The sequence below is a fragment of the Narcine bancroftii genome, chromosome 5 (genome assembly GCF_036971445.1).
Source record: "Narcine bancroftii isolate sNarBan1 chromosome 5, sNarBan1.hap1, whole genome shotgun sequence".
Classification (NCBI taxonomy): Eukaryota; Metazoa; Chordata; class Chondrichthyes; order Torpediniformes; family Narcinidae; genus Narcine; species Narcine bancroftii.
The window spans coordinates 151,536,782-151,554,221 of NC_091473.1; the positions used below are offsets into that span (position 1 = coordinate 151,536,782).

The 17,440-nt window shown below is 37.4% G+C and overlaps 1 protein-coding gene across 3 annotated transcripts in view; it reads right to left on the reverse strand.

Moving 5' to 3' along the window:
- Positions 1–17,440, reverse strand: part of syde2 (synapse defective 1, Rho GTPase, homolog 2 (C. elegans)) — a 120,126-nt gene that overhangs the window by 59,497 nt on the left and 43,189 nt on the right. For all 3 annotated transcript variants that reach the window (XM_069939396.1, XM_069939395.1, XM_069939397.1), the window contains exon 5: positions 2,193–2,319. In XM_069939396.1, coding sequence (XP_069795497.1) covers positions 2,193–2,319 — 127 coding nt within the window. The remainder of the gene's footprint in view (positions 1–2,192; positions 2,320–17,440) is intronic.

The window sequence follows — 17,440 nt, forward strand, 5'->3', positions numbered from 1 at the left end:
ATAGGGGGGATGGAGGAAGAAAGGTGTAGGTGACAGGCAGGTAGGGAGGGTGGGAAGAGAAAGAGAAGGAGGAATGGAGACAGAGAATGGATCCTGCCAGCTGATGCTCCTCCCCCTCCTCACCTTTTATTCGGGTTTCCACTGATTATTAATATCGGTGTTGAAGAACAATAAGATCAACTGTCCATTGCTTTATTAATCAATTGCTTTTGTAACCCTTGAAGCTATTTCCAGCATATTTCATTTTACTTTCATCTCTAGTTTTTCAATCTCCATTTCACTAGTTTGTATTTCTGAACCATGAAACAAATTGATGATCACCAGATCAAAACATGCAAAATATTGGAGGCAATATTATGATTAAATAGAGCTCATTGTTTCATCGTTGCCATTTGCATTTAGTCTTCTGAAGGGATCACAAAAATATTAAATACTGAATGAAAAGCCAGTCATACCCAAGGATCAGCGCTAAAGAATCGACTGGCCAATAGAAAGAATGTCGTCAATTGAAATGATGTTGTTAACCCAGTTTTTTACATTAATACTTGTAGTAATTTTAAGTACAAGTTCTCATTGGCAACAGATGCTTATTAAACTAAAAAAAAGAGAAAAACCACATAAAACCCTCAAAGTCTAAATGTCCCCAGAGAAAACTGTAAAACCGGTGAAATTTTGTGAATGACACTGGTGCAAAGGCAAATGTAAGGAACATCTACCAGGAGAGAGCAGCAGCAATCGTTAAGGACCCACCCCACCCAGCACACGCTCTGCTCTCGCTGCTACCATCGGGGAAGCGGTATCGGTGCCACAAGACTCGCTCCACCCGGTTCAGGAACAGCTGCTCCCCCTCCACCATCAGACTCCTCAACCACAAACTCAATCAGGGACTCATTTAAGGATTCGTACTTGGGCACTTTACTGCTTTTTTTTCTCTGTATATTGCAGTTTGTTTACATTTCTTTATTTGTTTACACATGTACATTGAGTTAGTTTTTTTTGCACTGCCAATAAGTGGCAATTCTGCCTTGCCTGCAGGAAAAAAGAATCTCAGGGTGTATGTGATGTCATGTCTGTGCTCTGACAACATTCTGAATCTGAGCTACAACATCAGAAGAGCAGTGAAAAACTTAATTGAATATTTCAGGTGCTTTACAAGATATTGTTTGGATCCCACTGAGAATATTGGGTTCAGTTCTGGTCACCTCATTACAGGAAAGATGTGAATGCTATAGAGAGGATGCAGATGAGATTTATAAGGATGTTGCCTAGATTGAAAAACATGCTTAGTGAGGAGAGGTGGAGTAAAATTGGTCTTTTCTCCTTGGAGCAATGGAGGTTGAGGGGTATAAGATAGAAGATGATGAGAGGCATTGATCGTGTGGATGGCCAGAGGCTTATTCCTAGGCCTCTGGCTATCATGAGAGGGCAGAGATTTAAGGTGCTTGGAAGTAAGTACAGGGGGAAATCTCAGAGGCTATACTCTCCTATACAGAGAGTGGTGGGCATATGGAATGTGCTGCCGGCAACGGTGGCAGAGGAGGGGACAACAGGACCTTTTGAGAGATGATTAGATAGGTGCATGGAACTGAAAATAATGGAGGGTTATGAAGTAGGGAAATTCTAAGCAGTTGGTAGAGTAGGTTATTAGGTTGGCACAACTCTGTGGACTGAAGGGCCTATCCAGTGCTGTAGATTTCTATGTTCAGTTAGATAAGATCAACATTGTCCCAAGAAGTTTAAGAGAATGAAGAAAAATATCTCTGATCATTGAATCAATATTTATATCCTTATTAAAATCTGTAATGATATACACAGCTACTTGGTCTAATCCCTTAGATTAGAACTTCCTATTATTGACCATTTGTCGCTCTCTTCAAAGTGGCTTCATCTGCGTTTGCAAAAATTGAAGGAAATACATAGAGCACTTGAGGACTTAGACAGATTTTTCTATCCAGAATTATACATATATTTATATAGTAATGAAGAATACATTTCTATAGTATGTATTTTAAATGATCAGTGAAACACTAACTGCAATGAAATTTATTAAATCTATCAACAGAAAATAATGCAGCAATATGACACCAGACCATACATTTTAGCTGCTTCAGAAACATCTAATGTTTCGACCAAGCTATGGAAATTCAATGGATATTGACGTCACGACAAGCGCAGACTGGTATCACATTTACCTGTAATGACATTGATATCTGGGTATAGGTTTTCAGATAAGCCAACAGCCTTGCTGTCACGCTCAAAAGCCTCTCTGAGCTCCTTCTTAACTGCCGCAGAACCACAAAGCCGATACAGACCCACAACCTAGAAAAGAACCCACAAGATAACATGAGACCATCACAGATAGTTTTCAAAAGCACAATTCTTTCTATTGGAATATAGTAAAAGAGATACCAAGATGTCAACATTTATAGACACCAGATACATTCATTAGTTTTTTTTAATAAAAAGGGTGGGTGGGGGCACTTGGGAGGAGTAGAGAATCCCAAGACTTGGTAAAGAAAATTCTTTTCATTTGTCCTGAATGACAGCCCATAATTTTGAAACCAGGACTCCCACCTTCCCTTCCCCCCACCTTGATTCTAAAAATTTGGATAAAAATCATGGCTGTACTGATCCTGTCAGGTCTCAACGCAATAGGATTTCAATGAAATAAAGACAATTCTTACAAACTTCAGAAAGTACCAACTTAACTCTCTCCAGAAATCAATTGGGTAATTATATGGTGTTGTATATCAATTTCCAGAAACCTATGTTGACTCAAGTATTTATTTGTAGTCCAATTGATAGCCCAATGTTTTAATTCCCATATTGACAAATAGCATTAGGTTTGCTGATTTAAAAAGGCAACACTTCCAGGACCCTCTTAAATGAAAATATTCGTTTGTGGCGGCCCGCTTGTAAGCCACGCGGCGGGGCAGCTGGCCAAAATGGCTCAGAAGCTGGCGCTGGTGGACCACGTGATGCCCGGGTGACGTCAGCGCCTTCCAGCACGGTTCTCAGCCAGATCTGGGCTGGGAATGTAAGTGCAGCCCAGCAGCCTACAATAAACTCGTCTGCTCACTGAGCTCAACCCATCTGGTTGTGTGTGTTCTTTCAGAAGCCGTGGAGCTGCCGCAAAGCATGATTGATTGTTCAAAGATAGTCATTGTCAACTGAACTGGTGTGAAAAATACCATCCAACTTTCCTTCATCCCCAGTGCTGCAATCATGACATGTCTGGATTTTATAAAAAGAATTCACAACCACATCAACTTCTGCAAATTCTATGCATTCTTTACCTGAAAATAAAATTTAACAGAGTCTGTCCAGAGTCTTAGATATCAAACAACATTATGGAAACTGGCCAAGTGCTCTGGTAAAATAAAATGAAGGAAAACAAAAAGCACGGGAATTTAGGAGTCACTAGTCGAGGCCTGTACCTGTATAATCAAGCACTTCCTCAGAGTTCTTACCAATCGGCATTAAAGGGTACTGTGACCCTGATCTGAAGGCTGTTATTGTGAGCATTCAAAAGTACTTTTAAAAGAACATCATTTTCCACAAATATAATTAACAAAATGTATACTGTTATGAGCCCAGAGGACCCCAAAACCCAGCAGCAATAGATATTCACCATGACAATGGTTACTTAAACAAAAGTTGTTTTTAATTATCTTTAAACATGAAAACCGAATCAAACTTTAACTTATCTCTATTTTTAACTTACTTAACCCCCTTCTAATTCTAAGCGCACGTGTATGTAAATTTAAGAAAAGTTCTTTAGTTCACAGTCCAATCTCACTTCTCATTCTTCCAAATTCACTGGTTGCAAGCAATTCTTCTACTGTGCACAGAATTTAACATTTATAAAGTTCACCAGGCTTGGGTGCTCAAAAGGTAACTGGTTACCACTCAGGAAGGTTCTTGTAGGTTTGTGTAGTTCCAGGATTTCCACAACTGAGGTACCACCATTAGTCACCCATTAGAACCCATCAGGGTTCTCCAGATGATAACCTCTTTCTTTCAGGCTACCACAGAGCTCCTTTCTGTTCCACTTATTCCAAGACAAATATCAGACAGATAGCACTTCCAGCCATCCGCCACTCTGGAGCTTCTGTTTCAGTTCCAACAAGCTTCTCCTGGCTTGTTACAGCTTTCTGTGTCACACACAATCCAAGACTCCCTTCTGTCTCTCTCTCTCTCTCTCTCTCTCTCTGAGACTCAAACTGCCAGGCAGCATGTCCTTCTCTCTCTCACTTCCAAAAACCCCTGATCTTCTCCAGCAAACAATAGGAGTTCGTCTTTTGGTCAATCTGTTGTTTTAGGTAAACAATTACATCTCAATGACCTTTCTGTGAAGAGGAATTAGGAGACGGCCTGTCTCTTGCTGTGGTTTTTAAAGACATTAGTCCATTCATTCACTTCAATTAACAGCCACGTGAAATCTTCATAGCATTCTCCATAACTTCTGTAAAGTCACTGAATATGAATTCTTCAGTATTTCAAATAAGATGTTTTAAAGTGTGTGTATGTAACCTACTCTAATTTTACTAATTTACCTCTCAAAAACATTCCCAAATGTTCCATCACAACCACCAACTAAAGTGTTACCACAATTGCTCAGCAACACCATAAGACTTTCTTTTTTTTTTTGAAAATGTTATTTATTAATCAAGATGTCATACAATAAAAAATACAAATAAAGAAAAACATAATATATACATGATGTTTATGTAAATATATCCACTATGACGCACCCCCACTCCCCTACCCTAACCCACCCACCACTCCCCACCCCCCTCTAAACTACCCCAAAAAGAAAAAAGAAAGAGGAAATCACATAACATAAAACTCTCCATCAGTTACTTGCCCTGGTTCGGAGCAACACAATCAATACAAAGGAAGAAAATTAATAATTCATCCCCATATATTCCAAATACAGGCTCCAAGTTTTGATACGTAAATTATATGTTACCTTTTCCAATGAAATACAAGATCTCATTTCTCAATGCCATCACTGAATACTCAAATTAGTCTAATTTTTCCAATAATTGCCAAACATTTTCCAGCCACAGTTATAGCCAATCTCAAAAAAGCAATTTGAAATGTATTTAACGGCAAACTCAGTTTCTTAATATAACTAAAGGATCAAGTGGAATTTTCAATTTAAAAATAGCTTCTAAGAGTTCCTTAAATCTACCCCAAAAAAGTTTCACCATCTCACATAACTAAGTAGAATGTACAAGAGAACCAACTTCCTTATAACATCTAAAACATAAATCAGAAGAAATAAATTTATATTTTCTTAATTTCTCCATGGTTAAATATAATTGATGAAGAAAATTATAATCTGTACATTACATTTACAATTTTAGTCATACTATCCTCGCGTAGATTCATCCAATCATCCTGAGAGATAGATATGGACAAATCTTTTTCCCATTTTAATTTAGATTTATAAACATCCATCTTAAGTATTTTATTCTGCAATAAAGCATACATCTCAGATATAAATCCTTTCTTGCCATCATTAATAAGTAAAATTTCAAATTTAGGTAGCCTAGGTAGCCGTAACGTACGCCCAAAATTATCCAACAATAGGGCTTTAATTTGATAATAAGAAAAAAAGAGTATTCAAAGATATTTCATATTTCTCTTTCATTCTTTGGACTGAAATAAAATATCCTGCTTCACAGCAATCTTCCACTAATTTAATACCTTTCTGATCCAACAACTTCAAAAGTTGATCATTAAATGTAAAAGGAAAAAGCTCATTTTGAAACAAAGTTTTACCTGAAATTTTACCATGAGTACCTATAATTTCATTTTTTAAATTCCATAAAATGTTTCAACACAGGCAAATTATAATTATTTAATAACTGAGAATTCCATTTATAAATAAACTGATCTATCTTCTTCTCTTCAATCTGAGATAATTCAATATTAGCCCATATCAAAGGTTTATCCACTCAAACATCCTGTTGTTACAGAGTTCTGTGTTGTGTATTGGCCTATGTGTTGTGTGGTTTTGTGTTGGAAAGTGACAGTTTGCCTTTAAGAGCCAAGGTGAAGGTGGACTGCTGAGAGAGTGGGAGACGGACTGGGCATGTGCAGAAGATGATCTCGAGATTTCTGGACTTGGAAGACAAACCACCACTGGGTGTGCTGTGGAGTGGAAGGAGGCCCAAAACATGAGTCATTGTCTGGAACACAGTTTAGAATGTTGGGCATTTTAAAAGGGATGAACATTGCGAAGGCAGCCAGAAGGATCTGGACCAAGCCATTGTTCCTCTCTCTGCAAGCAACACAAGAAGTTTGAATTTTGTTCTCGTTTTCTCTCTCTCCCTCTCTCTCTCTCTCAAAGATCTTTTGCCTTCAGTTTACCAACAAACTGAATTTTGTTTATGATCTTTGCTTCGGTTGAGATCGAAGTTTTGTGAGTCTTGTGTGTTTTGTGTCTAAGTTTTTCTGTGGGCTGGTTGGAAATATAACTTAGACTTTAATTACACAAGTTATATTTAGGCTGGGGAATTTATTAGTTTTACACTGTTATAGAAATTTGCATAGTAACCAGTGGGAATTGTTATAAAAGGGGGAATTTTGAATTAAAGTTTGAAGGTGAAATTTTGTTAATAAAGTAATTGTTCATCTTTACCCCTGTGTGATGTGCCTTCTTTGTGGTTGCTGGTTTGATCTTGTAACACTGTTAATAAATTTCAACTTTGCTGATTGATAATAATTCTGAAAATTAGGAAGTTGCAAACCTCCCAATGCAAACTTCCATTTTATCTTTCCACAAAAACCTCACCAGAACATTCAGATCTTTAAAAGATTTTTGAGGAATCTTGCAAGGAATAGATTGAAAAAGATAATTGAATTCAAGGAAAGATATTCATTTTAATACAATAAACATGTCCTATTAATGTTATAGGTAAATCTTTTCACCGATTCAAATCGTATTTAATTTTAGACAGTAAAGTAGGCAATTTAGTTCCTATAAATGATTATAATTACTATCTATCTTAATACCTAAATACTTAATCTGATCTGACCACTTAAACTTGACAATATGCCTGCAGAGAATAATCCATTTCAGCGAAACGCTGTTAATTTCATAACCCAATACTTCACCGTACTGCTCCAATCTATCATACAGACAGCCCAAAGATTTCAAAGGTTGTATTAAATATATTAAACATCATCTGCAAACAAATTTATTTCATATTCATCAGCTTTCACCTTAATAACTTTGAAATTATTATCTTATGTAATCATTTGAGCCACAGGTTCAATATAACCAATGCAAATAGAGCTGGTGACAAAGGGCAATTTTGCCTAGTTGATCTGGATAACATAAAAGGTGAAGATACCTGTCCATTTGTCACAACTCTAGCAGTAGGTCTTCTATATAAAGCCTTAATCCAACCAATAAAAAAGGGCCCAAAATTAAATTTCTCCAAAACTTTAAATTAAAAAAAACTCCATTCAACTCTATCAAAAGCCTTCTCTGCATCGACAGAAATTACCATTGGTTGGTCAGATTCCTCGCAAGAAACATTAATTAAAGAAATCAACTTTACAATATTGTCTGCTGAATATTGATTTTTAATAAAACCTGCTTGATCTACATGAATTAAATCTCGTAAATATTTAGCTAATCTATTAGCTAGAACCTTGGCAACAATTCTGTAATCTACATTCAATAAAGAAATAGGTCTATAAGACCCTGCTTTTAATGGATCCCTTATCCTTCTTAAAAATAACTGTAATAATTGCTTTAGAAAAAGAATCCAGAAAAGAACAAATCTCTGTCGCCTGTTTCAATACATCCGTCAATAAAGGAATTATAAGTCCTAAACTTCTTTATAAAATTCAGAAGTAAAACCATCATCTCCTGGAGATGCCCACTAGGCACAGATTGAAGTTAACAGTAAAGGATGCATCTAAATCCTTGATATCTTTATCCTTCAAAAAAGGTAAAGCTAAAATCAGATAAAAAAATATAAATTTTTAGCTTCCAACACTTCTGAAGTATACAATTTTTATAAAATTTACAAAACTCATCATTAATTTCCTGAGGTTTATATGTAATTATTGAATCATATCTAATAGCATTTATTGTTCTAGATGCTTGCTCTGTTTTTAATTGCCAATCTAAGACTTTATGAGCTCTCTCAACCAACTCATATTATCGCTGTTTTGTTCTCTGTAATAATTTCTCAAATTTAAAAGTTTGTAATGAATTATGCTGTAATTTCATATTTAACTAAACATGCTTTCTTAACTTACGTAGAATTTCGTTGTAAATCCTTTTCCAAAATTTTATCTCTTTCTCCAATTTACTAACCTCAGCCATATGTTGTTTCTTAATTTTAGCAGTGTAATTAATAATTTGTCCCCATAAATAGGCTTTTAAGGCATTGCATGAAACAAATTTACTACCTACTGAACATATTTACTTTCAAAAAAAGCTGTATTTTAACCCTTATAAATTCTATATTTTTCAATAAAGAATTAAATCTCCAATGATAAACATTCTCAGTTCTCCCCGAACCTGTACACGTAATGATCAGACAAAATCCTACTCTTATATTCAGCTTTCAAAACCCGACCTTGTTATTGTACTGATATTAAAAATAAATCTATAAGAATCATGATGGAATGAATAAAATGAAAAATCTTTCTCCTTAGAATTTAACTCTCTCCATACATCTACCAAATTCATATCTTTCATTAACACAATTAACTGTTTAGCCATTTTGGTTCTAATGACTGATTTTGGAGATTTATCTAATAATGGATCTAAACAACAATTAAAGTCACCCCCTACCATAATTTTATCAGATGCCTGATTTAAATTTTAAAAAAATCCAACATGAATTGCTCATCATCTATGTTAGGAGCATAAATATTCATTAAAGTCCAACATTCAGGAAAAAAATTTACAATTGTAAATTTTCCAACAGCCAACCAACTGACTCAAAAACTGCTTCCAATTTAAAAGATAACTTTTTATTATTAATCAAAATAGCAACTCCTCTTGCTTTGGAATTAGAAGCCGCTATAACTTGCCCAACCCAATCTCCTCTTAATTTTTGATGTTCCTTTTCAGCCAAATGCGCCTCTTGTAAAAAAGCAACGTCAATCTTCAATTTTTTTTAATATATGTCTTTTTCTCTTAATCTGATTATTAAGGCTGTTGACATTAAAAGTAGCAAAATTTAAATTAGCTATTAGAACATATCTATAAACACCCCACCAGAAATGGAGAAGCGTCTCCCCATGGCTACAAAACCTCAAAGAAAAAAGAAAAAGAGAAAAAAAGACCCCATAAAAAACCCTAAAAATGAATACTATAATAGTATTACCCCTCCTCAATTATACAGGAGTGACCAATGCCACAAGATGGGCCGATGACTTTGGAAGGGACCCTAACCCTAACCCCTACCCCAAGCAGAACAGCTAAAAGTAACATATAAAATTCATTTCAAGTGTGAAACGCTTCTTCCAAATCTCAATTAAACTGGTCATCATCAATTCCAATATCAATCAACTGTTGAGATTCCACCTTCCACTTTCCATTCTTCCTCTTCGGAACCAAACCAGACTCTTGTGGAAACTTTCTCGACTTTGCACCTGCTTATCATCGGCTTCAGCATCACCACGAAAAAAACTGAGATTCATAATTTGCATAAAAAACTAAGTACAGCAGGATACCGAAAAGCAAATTTCCACAAGACAGCCTTCGCTGAATTAAATTCTTTACAGCGTTTAATTACAGATTGACTCAAATCAGCATAAAAAAGGACACATTATTTTTAACTTCTAAAGTTTACTTCTCGCATTTCGAACAGCAAGTCTTAAAATCAACTCCCTGTCTTGGTAATGCAAACATCTAATCAAAATAGAACATGGAGCTTGACCAGGAGGCGGTTTCCTTCTTATTGCTCGGTGAGTTCTGTCCAGTTCCAGATCATTTGGAAAATATGCTGTTCCCAAAACTTTGGGAATCCACTTCTGAAAAAAACTGAACAGGATCCGGACCTTCAAAAACCTCCAGAAAACCAACGATTTTAACATTATTTCTCCGACTTTGATCCTCCAAGGCATTAATCTTCTTCAATAAGCCACTTTTCTGAATCTCCCAGCCTGTAAATGATCCTCCACCTGCCCCATCCTTCCTTTACATTGATCCACATCATCTTTACAATTCATAAATTCTTCCTCAATCTTCTTAACTTTATCCTGAACCTTGTCCACCGCTTTCAAACATTTGGCCACATCCAATTTCATAGACGATATTTCCCCCTTCACATCAGCAAACTGTTCCTTCATAACTGAAAACCATCAACTCATTTGAATAGCCAAGTTCTCCATCTGCTTGGATAAATCAAAAGATAAAGTTGACTCTGAATGATGAGGATCAGACTTAAAAGTTTGCTTTACCATAGGCCATGATTGATTGTTCATCTTGATCGGGAGGAAGTCGATGTCGGGCACCAGTGCCATCTTTCGCAGTAATGTGTGAAGTTGACGCCGGTGTTGTATGAATTCTGCCAGGGGACTGGTGTTGCGGACAGGGATGAGAAGAATTTGAGTCCGGAGGCTCCACTTGCAAGGTAAGCCCAGATTATTCGGTAGTTGTTAACTGTTTAGTAGCAGTTTTCTTTGCTGGTTGAGCTTTAGTTTTCTTCTGGCTGCTTCTCAAGTACTTCAATCAAGTTTCTAAAAATATTTTTAAAACTGGTTTTGAGTAGTTCTGCCAGGGGGAGGTGTCTTCCCTCATCTTCTCCCTACACTATCACGAGACACAAATTCATGAAATCCAGGAGAGATAAATCAAGACGTCAACTCTGCTGTAATGGCAACACTGCTGCAGACCCAGACCAATAAGAAGTGCAGTCATGGTATTCCAATGTTCCTCCACAGGTGCTATTGCCTGGCCATCCAGCCCGATGGCTCCATATTGGTTTTAATTGCCCGTAGTGCAGGATTTTCTCCTATCAAAGATCCTCAATGGTTGGGCACCCAAAGTGGCACCATTCACGTTTGGCAGCCCAGACCTTGAGTGCTGCAGGTTCCTGGGAAGCAGGGGACTGGTACAGGGCACCACAACAACCCCCACCATAGCCCCAACCAAAAGGAGGTCTGGGAGAGGACCCTACAAGGTAGGAACTGCACCAGTAGACCAGCACAGGACCCAGAGGCCAAAAGCCTCACAATTGACCCCAGGCTACTCCCTGGTGGGAATCAGGTATTAAGAACAAGATTGCTGAGGGTGCAGAAGGAGAGTTAGTGCTTCATTGCTGAAGTCCGCTTAGAATTGCATTTGGCTGTTTAATTCTAGAAGATGGTGGCTCGGTTAGCTTAGCTGTGAGCATAATCCTGCTGCAGCACCTGCAATCGGGACTTGGGTTCAAATCCGTGTTGTCTGAAAGGAGTTTGTACGTTCTTCCCATGTCTGCATGGGGTTTCCACTGAGGGCTCCGATTTTCTCCCACTGTTCAAAACGTGCTGGGGTTTAAAGTTCAATTGGGTGACACAGGTACGTGGGCCGAAAGGGCACGTTACAGTGTTGTATGCATATTTAAATTTAAATTTAAACCAACTATGCCTTTGGTTTAATCCTCAAGGATATTTGCATGTATGAGTGCAACCATCTACTATCTCATTCCCTTAAATCTGTGTAGAAGCCATTAAAAAACTGCCATGGTGAACCAAGAAATGTCTAACTGTTAAAAAAATGTTTCCAGCTTATTGGCACAATCACTCTTCATGACTTACCTCATCTGTTATAACCAAAAACAATCTTAATGAATAGTGAAAGAGTAAAGATTTGAATCCAGACCACATTGAATCAAAACACAACTGGGCAATGAAGGGATTACTAGTTTAAAAACTCTAATTGTCACAAGTAGTTTTAACAAGAATTTGTTGATTACCAACATCCATTATATGCTGACATAATTAAAAAGATGTAGCCCATACACAATTCCAGATACAATTCAATGCAATTTATTTTGAACTGCTGGATAAAGTAGCATTGAGCATCTCTTACCAATCTAATTGAAGATCTGTGCCCTTCTTCGCTCTGCAACCAAGTAGGTGCAATAAATATGGATCGTTAAATGACCTTCCACGTGTTGTGTCTGGTTGTGGTCTGCGTGTTTTGCAGAGGGCTGGAGAACGTGGTTTTGTCAGGTTGTACAATCAGATGACAATAAACTTGATTTGAATGGGGTTGAGAGGAATAGGACAACTACATTTATGAAAATGGATAATGGAAGAATAGAAACCACAGAAAAAGCCTGCCCACACGAGGAAAACCACTTTTTTTCTGGCACTACTTTAACCGTGAATATTTATCTTTTATATTTATTATTTCTTTTCATATGGTAATTTAATGAATACTATTGGAGTTTTCTTTTAACACAAAGTATTGTTGGGCTTGCAGCAATTTCAGTGCAGCTGAACATTGTACTTCTGCATATGACAATAAATTCATCGTAATCAGCTCATACTTACCACCATAGCATGTCGGACTGAATGGCCTGTTTTAAAACTGCTACAGACTTTCTATTCCAAAAACAACCAAGAGGAAGGTAATTTTTAGAGTTATCACAAATGATTTGGCCTAAATTAGTTTGTTATCCCCTTGGGTGGATTATGACCGAGACTAATAGTTTAATTTCAAACCTCTCTCATGATTTATACAATGACTGTTGTCATTCACAACCAAGTTGTTTTAGGTTCAGGAGGTTTTCTTTTTCCTCACTACCCTAGCCCACCTTCCTTCAGGCATGTTTATTTCTCACACAAAGCTCATTGGTCATGATGCAGGGAAGACGAATGGCGGTGTCAGAAGACCGTATTTAAGTATAGAAGGTAGGCTACATCTTCAGCAGTATTACAGGACATCTGCACAAATTTGTTCAAGGGAGAACAATTCTAGTTAGCACTGGATCAAGGCAACTCTGTACATGAAACTGGGAAATTCAACAAAGTTAATTCAAATGCCAAATAGATGTAATAGTGACAAGTACTTGGCTACAATGAGGAAGTATTTAAATAAACAGCTGAAATAAATCACTCAAAAATGTTACAGATATGCACAAAAGCCTTTAACTGTGATCTTCATCCCAGTGATAAATGAAGGACACACATATTCCACTTTTATGACGGAAAGAACCAAAAATCAATTTTAAAACTTGCTTTAATAACATCCAATCACAATTTCTGAACAATATTTGGCATTTCTAGAATGAGGTTTGTGCAATGTTCAAGTCATGTGCCTCCACTCAGACCAATGTCATTCTAATTAGGGTGTCAATGTGGGAAGCAACAAGAAAGGGAGACATTGATGTGGAATCAATTAAGTCAGTGATGTATGATATTTGGGCTGCCAGCCATATTCAGCCCACAAGATCTTTCCTTCAACCCAGAACCTTCAACACCGCAACAAAGACGAGGTAAATAGGAAATCCAACTGACCAGCTCAGCTTTCTCCCATATGAATGCTGAACTTTTAACATTCCAAAATAACAAATAAAACAACCATTCTTTTCTGCAAAAAAATTACTAGAGGAACTCAGCAAGTCTGGCAGCAGCATCTATAGGTAGAAATGGTCAGTAAATATCTTGATAAAAGGTCCAACCCCAAGACGAGAGAGAAGGGAGAAACATTACGTTGATAAGGAGGGTGGGGAAGCAACTGGGAAGGGGTCCAGAGGTGTAGGGCAAAAAATGTAAGCAATGGTGAGAAAGGTAATGAGAAACCATGGGGCAAGAAAGAGAAAAAGAGGGGAAAAAATTAAATATAGAAGGAGATGAAGTAGTGGAATCAGTTGAGACTGGGGGAGGAGGAGAGGCTACCTAAAATTGCTTCATGCCATTAGGTTCAAAGCTGTCCAGGAGAAATGTGATGTGATGTTCAAAATCTTTGTCTTAGATTGGGTGAGACTAAAACTGGATGGCATAGGTTTAAGCTGAGGGGATAAATTGAAAAGAAATCTGAGGGTCAGGTTTTTTCCATATAGAGGGCAATTACAGCCTGGAGGTCAGAAACTAGTGATGTTTCACAAGGATCTGTCCTGGGACCCCTCCTCTATGTAATTTTTATGTGAGTTGAAGGTTGGAGGTTTTATAGGTCGTGTAAAAGGTTATCATAGATTACAACAAGATAGTCAAGTTTATTCTCATCTGATTGCACAAATACAACCCAACAAAACAGCAGTCCTCAGTGCAAAACATACACACACACACTTCTTTACTCACAAACAATACATATGCATGACAAATAGTTCATATATACAAATAATAAAGGATTGATGAATACGAGTCTCAGATGGTTAGTGGGAGCCGTTCCTTTGGTCATTGAGCATTGTCACAGTCCTTGGGGAAAAGCTGGTCCTCAGCCTGGTGGGGCTGCCTCGGATTATCCTGCATCTCTTCCCTGACGGGAGCGGCTGAAAGATGCTGTGTGCGGGGTGAAAGGGGTTCTCAATGATTTTGCGTGCCCTCTTCACACAACGATCCCTATAGATCATGTCGAGTGGGGTGGGAGAAAGACTCTAGTGATCCTCTCTACAACACATGATGCTGTGGATTGACCTTGATCCATTTATCTGCAGCAAACCATACTGCTGTGATGCAGCTGGCCAGAATGCTCTTGATAAGTTCCTGTAAAAGGCTGACATAATGGTGGCTGATAGCATTTCCTCCTCAAGAAGCACAGTTGCTGTTGTGCCTTCCTGACAAAAGAAATGTACATATAAAATAGGTCACTAGTTAAGTGATATACACAGGATAGAGAAGTGGCAGATAAGGTTCAATATGGATTAAGTATGAAGTGATGTACTTTGGAAGGTCCAACTTGAAGGTGGACTACGTGGTTAGTGGTAGGATTCTTAACAGTGTGGAGGAGCAGAGAGATCTGGGATCCAGGTCTTGAGATCTCTCAGGGCCACCAGGCAAATTGATAAGGTGGTTAAGAAAGTAAATGGTGTGCTGTCCATCATTATTCAGAGGATTGATTGTAAGAGCTAAGAGATACTGCTGCAGCTATGTAAAACTCTGATAACACCACACTTGGAGCATTGCATTCAGTTCTAGACACCTCATTGTATGAAGGATGTATGTGCTTTTGAGAGGATGCAAAGAAGATTAACCAGGCTGTTGCCTGGATTGGAGAACAAGTTTTAAGAAGCAAGGTTGACAGAACTAGTCTTTTCTCTTTGGAATAACAAAGGATGAGAAGTTACATAAGAGAGGTATACAAGATTATGAGGATCTTAGTTAAGGTAGGCAGACAAACACATTTTTCCTAGGGTAACAATAGCAAATAACAGAAGACATCAGTTTAAGATGAGGGGAGGAAAGTTTAGGGGAGATGTCAGAGACAAATTTCATACAGAATGTGGTGAGTACCTGAAATGCATTGTTGGGGGTGGAGGTGGTGGAGGCTACTATAATTGAAACATTAAAGAGACTCTTAAATAGGCACATCAATGTTAGAAAAATAGAACATTATGGGTGCAAGGTAGGGAAGGATTAGATTGTTGAGTAGGTTTACTTGGCTCTGCACAACATCATGGGCATCGAGGCCTGTACTCTACTGTAATGTTTTATGTTCTAACAGGGATTTTGTCAGGTACTTGGATAGGAAGAGTAGAGGGATACAAACTTAATATGAGCAAATAGGATTACCATAGATAAACATCAAGGTAATCATGAACAACATGGGTCAAAAGGGCCAATTTCAGTGACATGCAATGATTAGGACAATCTGTGATCCTGAAACTTATTCTCTTTCAAAATAAACAAATATCCTAAACAATAGGATATTCAAAAAATTATTCCTTCAACAGCATTGATGCTCCTACTTTTGGAAAAAAAGGGAATAAGTCAAAAGGAGGTGAAACACAAAAGTCTGCACACATTGTGATTGTAGTAAAAACACTGAGTGATGGAGGAACTCAGCCAGTCTTTCAGTGTCCATAGGAATTGACAAAGATATATTGTCAACATTTCAGACCTGAGCCCTTCAAGGAATAAGCAGAATGAGCCAAGAGCAGGAAGCCTCAAATTCAGACAATGCTGGTTGGGGGAGAAATCTAGAGCAGCAAAAGATGTTAATTGGATATGATATGAGGAAAGGTGAGAATTTATCATGTATCTGTGAAAGGAGAAAGGGAAAAGGGAGAGTCAGAGCTGGGGGAAGGTGATGGGCGGGGGGGTGGGGGAAAGGCAGGAGATTTAAACACAAGTCAGAGAAGTCTATATTAATACCATCCAATTGGAAGGCACCCAGTCTGAAGATGAGGTGTTGTTTCTATAATTTGTAAATGATTTTAGTCTGGCAGTGCACAAGACCATGGGCAGACACGTTGGCAATGGAATGAGATGGGGAATTGAAATTACTCAAAAATGTTCCATTTAGTCTTCCTCCATTTCAATTATTAATGTCATGCTTGTCCTATGGCCAAAATCTCAAGTGTACATACAAATTAAATCCCACTCAATTTCACGTGGCAAATCTCTTAAGCCCCAAAATGCTATTTTAGCATTGTACAAAATAAAATAAATCCCACCTTGTCCAAAATATGTACAAGTGGCAACCATTTCTTTGGATGCAATAGTAATCAACTTATTCTTATCAGTACTGTAAGTTAGAGGCAAAAGGATGGTTGCACAAAACCTCGGGTCATCTGGATGTCAATGTAGATATTCATAATTTGAATATATCCATTGTTACTTAGGGGAAGGTGGGCCTTATAAATGGTAGAGGCCATCCTGCCCATTGATGATCCAATTGTTTTTTTTTGCGACTCCCCATAGACTCTCCATAGTCTCTTCTGCTCTTCCTGACATACTTACAAATTCTCCATGAACAAGTTATTAATTTTCCATTGGTTAGTACATTTTAGACAGCATACACTACATTGAAATTTTCCACCTTTGTGATAAATTAGGAAAACTTCACTTAAAGGCTATGGTAAGGTTTTAAAGAGCACAGATGAATAACAATTCTGATCAGAAAACAGATGAATTAGGGATAGTATTTGATCAGATGGACAGAAATAAAAACCAACCAGAAAAAGTAACATACCCAAGAAATAGAAGGAACACAGGGATTTATTAGTTCGGGGAAATAGACCAAGAAGGGAGAATACAAAATCTGATTGCAAAAAAGAAATGGAAAGATTAATGAAAACTAAACTAAGGAACAAATGAATTCATACTTTAGTTCAGTCTTCACATGAAATGAGACAAATTATCCAAGAATGTTGGGAAATCTGGTGAAGGAAGAATTAATGAAATAAATATTAATAGAGAATTAAAATTAAGGAAACTTAAGGAATTAGACTGCAAAATTCTCAAGGGCCCAATAGTCTGTTTGCAAGATTACTTAAGTGGCCTTAGAAATAATAGATGTATTAGTTAA